We start from the raw sequence: 6,000 nt of genomic DNA on the forward strand, positions 1-6,000 counted from the left end.
TCCACTTGGAATGCCCAGGAAGTGAAAACACGACAATTATCTCGCTACCTCCCAGCCATGCTAATTGATGCTAATTGGAACTTTGCCTCAGGGTTTGAGGAGGTTTCTTTTTTTCTGCAACACCACAATACTGCACAATCCAAGGTCTGTGTGGTGGACTTCCTTTTAGTGTCGCACCAAAGCTGTACAGCTTGACCTTCATTTAGCTTCAATTGCACAGCGAGTGTCAAATACTTCAGACCTAATGGAACTCAAAGCACAGAGAGCTAAGAGCAAAATGACAACTCTGGTGTAGCCATCGGAGACATCTACAACAGCGAAAAAGAGAAAAATACATAGAATAGAATAGAATAGAACAGAACAGAACAGAACAGAACAGAAAAGAATAGAACAGACTAGAACAGAATACAATGTGGTGTGATGTTGTAATGTTGGGGTGTATGTCTGCTCTTCCTTGTCCAATGTACACCCTATATAAATATAAAACTCTTATTTTTCATAGTTACAGGTGCTTGTGTAACAGCATGATATGAGGCGAAGCTGTTCAATGCATATCACATGTCTCACCTGTCAATACATCTACAAATCTGCTCATATTTCACTGACCAGAAAAAAAAGAAAAAAAAACACCAACCAAGACGGCTTTGCTTGGGCTCCAATGATTGTCGCCACAGAACATCTGTGTAGGGTGGTATGTTTTAAAATAGCTTATCCTTGAGAAGGGGGCTGGTTGCTACCTCACCTAAGCCTGCAAACCAGCCACAACAACACACAGCTCATAGCTTTAATAGGGAGACAATACATTTTGCAGCCGTACTTAAAAAAAAAAAATGAAAAGAAAACCCCTGCTAATAATGAGCAGAACAAGACAAAGATGCTCACTTGTTTATGGACTAGATTTTATAAAACAAAAACCAACTGCGACTCTTTGTCCATCAAAAATATTGGAGAAGAAGGAAAAAAGAAGAACAGATCAGCTAACCTCTCTGTCAGATAACCTGGTGTGAAGAGGAAAGAGGCACTGATGTGATTTAATAACCCAATAGCAACACCAAAGCCACACACTGTACTCAGCTCATTACAACAGCAGTTTCAGAACAACAGTTTGACTAAATTAGCACCTCACTGCTGTAAAAGTTAATGAGGGTTATAAGTGCTATGTGACCAACCAACCGTTTTTAAATTTACAGCCGTATTAGACAATCCTCTAAGCACACGTCCACATTTGATTCTGAAACAATGAGTTTTCACTTGTTTCCCACAGAACTAAGGCTTTATTAGGGGCAACCTACAACTCAATGCCCTGACTTCTGATTTAACACTGGTCAGCAGCATAGATCTTTCCGGAGCCACGGGGGGTGAATTCCATTTCCTCTCTGCTTTACCTGATAAATGTTTTGCTATAGGTAATCTAAAGGAAAAGGATAGGATTTATAGTTTGTCTACATGAGTTTATGTTTCTTTATTCCAATCTCACAATCGCCCCTGGTGGAAACAAAGGTGTGAAAGTGTGTTTATTCACCAGTGAGGGAACTGGTTCATTTCAGAGCTGGATTCCTCTTTGATATTTAAGCCATATTTTAAACCCATTCAGTATGAAATGTTAAAATGAACATGCTAAGTGCATTATCTCATGATTCTGCACAGTATTACACAATTGAATCAAGCCAGTCGTAACAAACAAACAATCAGGTAGTACTTCCTAAGGGAGATAAAAGAGAACTGTGTGTGCCTATATATATTTTTTTTAAATCATAAGCAAAAATCTTTACAGCATCTCCACCACATCCAGTGTAAATCTCTGGACTCTGTTGTGTTCTTCTGAACACCTCTGACGTCAGCTTCTGTGCTCCACTGCCGCAGGTGAACCTTACTGTGTGGTGCAGACCTGATTATCAGTGAACAAGAAGAAAGTGCATACTCAGTGTTCTTGAAAATTTGCAGAGGGTGGTGACACCATTCTTGTTATGAAGAACTCCACGCAGGATTTCCAGTAGCCCCGAGGCTACAGCCGTAACAGGGTTTTAGAGTGTGGAGAGCCAGTCTGGTGGATGGTGTTCATTTTCTGGCTACTGCTAATCTGGTCATCTCTACCGTCCTCCTTCACAAGGATGGATGATTTCTCTCCACGTGTGAATCTCTCATTCACTCACTCTCCCTCCTTATTTTATAATTCTGTATCATTCACTCCATCCCTTCTGTTTTCATCCTTTCCCTCAATCTCTTCATCCTCTCCCTCTCACTCTCTCTCAGTCTCTCTTTCCTCTTACCCTTTAACTCAGTCTTTCACTCAGTAATCACCTCATATTATCCGTTTTCTCTCCTTCGTTTTCCAACAAAAACCGTTTCCACTCTGACTCTAAAATACATCATTTCTCTCTCTCTCTCTCTCTCTCTCTCTCTCTCTCTCTCCCTCTCTCTCTGTCTGTTTCTGAATAATGCAGACACTTGGTCCTGTGACAGGTCCCCTGATGTGGCGAACCGGAGGAGCATCTGTGTCTAACATGAGAGGCTGAGGGGCTGTCTCACCTCATCTCTCAGCCAAGCAAATCACTCTCAACAGGACAACTCCACGCTGCACCTCCCTGATACCACTCACAGGCCTTCCTCCCGTCACGTCGCTCGCCACGCCTCCCTCCATCACCTCCTCTCTAACGAAGATGCCCAGCTACGCTTCGTCTCGGGGAGGAAATATGAGGCTAGGAGCACAGTCAGGTTTTTCTAAAGCCTCTAAAAGGGTTGATATGCCCCATTTCTGGCTCTGTAAGTTCTGTGTGGTGTGAGCCGAGTATGTTAGGGTTGTGTGTGTGTGTGTGTGTGTGTGTCGGTGGGTGTGTGTGTGTGGGTGTGGGTGTGTGTGCATTATGTTCTTCAAAAAGTGTATTCTGTCTTAAAAAGTGTCATTTTCCTCACATTTCTTGCTCTGTATGTTCTATACGTGCTGTGATCCGAGTGTGTGTGTGTGTGTGTCTTTTGTTATTCAAAGAAAATACTCTGTGTTAAAATATGTTTCATCTCAGAGCAACCCACCAATCCTGCCTCGAACAACAACATCCCATTATCAAACATCTTCATTTCCATCATCAAGACTAAACAAAGTCCTCTTCCTCCAAATGCGAATAAACATCACCATAAGAAAGGGGACACCCGACATCAAAAAATTCTCTCATGCTTTTTGAAGTTGACATCCGCGCATCAATGAATTTTCTTTTAAACAATGCTGGGGGTAAAAAAAAAAAGAGAGAGAGAGAGAGAGAGAGAGAGAGAATTCCTGAAGGTTGGAAAAAGGTTACACGGGTTCCCAAAAGCCATGGAGCGTGATGTAAAGCACGTCAAAATCAAAAAGGGTGCGGGGAGTCCTCTGCCTGTCACAGCCGATGATTGATTATCAGTCACTCTAACCATGCGACAAATTGGTAAATAAATTTGCCTGCAGGCAGGGAGGGGATTTTGCACCCCTGGTAGGCACCATGCCCGAGCGGTGGATCTTAAAATACGCCTGGTAATCCTGGTATCTCTGCCAAACACCCTCCTACAGAGCTTTCTCTGGCTCTAACCTTAACGCAAAGAGAAGATTCCTTGTGCTTGGGTATGGTTATGTTGTTAAGAAAGAGATTTCTGAAACATCTTCCCTACGACAAGTGATACTACTGTTACCATTAAGTTATGGTAGGAAAAAAAAAAAAGGTATAATGTCTGAAATATCTTTGATGTTTCTGTTTCTATATGAAAGTATAAAAAGATAATGAATATCAAGCATTAAGATACAGCCAGCTTTGAGATACAGGAAACACCATAACTACAGCTAACCGTGAGATACAGGAAACACCAAAACTACAAACTACAGGTAACCATGTGATACAGGAAACACCAAAACTACAGGTAACCATGTGATACAGGAAACACCAAAACTACAGGTAACCATGGGAGGGGGGGGGCAGCTTGTTGTTACTCACTCCAGTTGATGTACCTATACAGAAATAAATTTTCTGTGAGGAAGGAAAAAAAAAGAGAGATCCGTTCAGTGAGTCTAATCCCCCTAACGGATTGATGACTCATGACAGATCCTCCCTATAGAGGAACATTAGCTTTAATAGGCCCGGTTGAGCTCCCTTAATGACCAGGCTCCATTTTAGCTTGTGGTGAGGACCTGCTATCACTGCTAAGGAGTGTTAGCCACAGAAGCTGCTCTCTGAGTGGGTGGTGTCTGATGCACATAAAATATTATGAGAGCCATTACAGAGAAAGGCATTGTGCTTCTCTCCACTTTACACAGAAGGCCCCAGGAAGATGGGGAAAATGTGTGTGTGTGTGTGTGTGTGAGAGAGAGAGAGAGAGTGTGTGTGTGTGAAAGAGAGAGAGAATCACAGCCCTATCTCCAAAGAGGGGTTAACTCTATGTCCATTTTTCCGGTAGGAAGGTGTCTAACATTAAAACAGTTACTGAGTATGTTTGTAAAGTCTTAAACATAAAAAATGTAAATGCTGGAAAGGGTTCAAAGCGCAAAGGAAAGGCCAGTGAGGAGGTGGAGTCACTGAGGGTGATTTGAAAATTGAAACATCACTGTGTACAGTTTTCCACCTGTCCTATTACTGGATTATATGGAAGGCCAAAAATATATCCAAATGTCATGCATAATAATCTGACGGGGAGGTGCTTTTAAAAATATTCTGCTTACCCAAAACCATGAATTTTAACCAAATGGATGTTACAAAGCGAGTGTGCCGTCTAGTGGTGACTCAGGACCATTCGTAAAAGACAGGACCGGTCATAAAGCGCTTGTGAGGGGTTTTTGTGGCCCACGTAAGTTTTGTGTGGACTTAACAGTATCGAGGGATAAGCAAACAGCGATAGCAGATATTTAAGCCACTTACGGTAAAAGACGTATTCTGTGTAACTTGACCATATCTTGTCCTCAGTGTGTTGATTTACAAAGGATGCGGTCACTGACGAATTACAGGCAACCATCTGGAACCCACATTCCGAGAGCATGTCAAAAGATCTCTCCAAGTGCTTGAACTTCAGGTAAAAGCGCGACGTGTACCTATCCGGTGTCCTGTCCGGGTCGCGGCTCTCGTTCAAAGTCTCGCCGAAAACTTCTTTCGCCAGAGCAATTCTCCCGCATATCAAAATCCTCGGTACCCTGCGGAATTTGGCGTCGGTTTGACTCTCGCGACCCATGGTGCACGAGCCACGGTATCCGACTGTGATAAAACCGCTCTTTCTGTCGGCCGGCACAAGCGATGGCGGTGGGCACATTCGCTGGTCACTTGCTTGGGACCCATCTTCGTAATCACTGTGAAAGTACTCGTCTGGACTATGTTTTATGTCGTCAGGTGTTAATAGTTTAACCAAGTCGGGCAACTGGAAGTACTCCGCCTCTTTTCGAAGTCTCCCCTTCTCTGGAAAGTGGTCAGGAAGAACAACTTGTTTGTCCCTGAGGTAATCCAACACATATCTGAACAAAAACCCATCTCGGTCGATAAAATAGCGTCCCTTCGGGTCCCTCGCCAAATCGTTTGAGGGATCTTTCTTGGGAGAGAAGAGTTTCCCCAACAAGGAATTTGGGTTGCTGATTAGCGTGGCATGACGAGTATAATACACCTGCCCCCCAACATTTAGTTCGATAACGTCGGGGAAATGATTTTGGACAGACCCTTGATCTTTGGTCGTCGACTGAGTCCTACAGTTGCCACTCAGAGCCATCGTTTCAGTCATGAGTCCCACACAGCGCCTACCCGCTACAGAGACCGTTTAGGCTACTTGAACAGAGAAAAAGTTCTCGCTCTCTTACATTAAAAATGACAAGTCATGAATGGAAACCTTTACGATTCAGAGGTGAAATGTGCAGCTGGCCAGTCTACATCAAACGCTATTGAAAAAAATATATGTGTGACAAACATTATAAGCCAATCATTGATCTACGCCTTGAAGTGATATATTATTGTGTGGAAAAATAACAGTCCTCTAGCGTAATGATTTAATATGCAACGTAACGGG

At 43.0% G+C, this 6,000-nt stretch overlaps 1 protein-coding gene across 1 annotated transcript in view; it reads right to left on the reverse strand.

Annotated features, from left to right (window-relative positions):
- kctd16b (potassium channel tetramerization domain containing 16b) overlaps positions 1–5,718 on the reverse strand; it is a 37,084-nt gene extending 31,366 nt beyond the window's left edge. The window contains exon 1 of the mRNA XM_030793817.1: positions 4,875–5,718. Coding sequence (XP_030649677.1) covers positions 4,875–5,718 — 844 coding nt within the window. The remainder of the gene's footprint in view (positions 1–4,874) is intronic.
- Positions 5,719–6,000: the final 282 nt, after the last annotated feature.

This window comes from Chanos chanos, chromosome 16, assembly GCF_902362185.1.
Source record: "Chanos chanos chromosome 16, fChaCha1.1, whole genome shotgun sequence".
Taxonomy (NCBI): domain Eukaryota; kingdom Metazoa; phylum Chordata; class Actinopteri; order Gonorynchiformes; family Chanidae; genus Chanos; species Chanos chanos.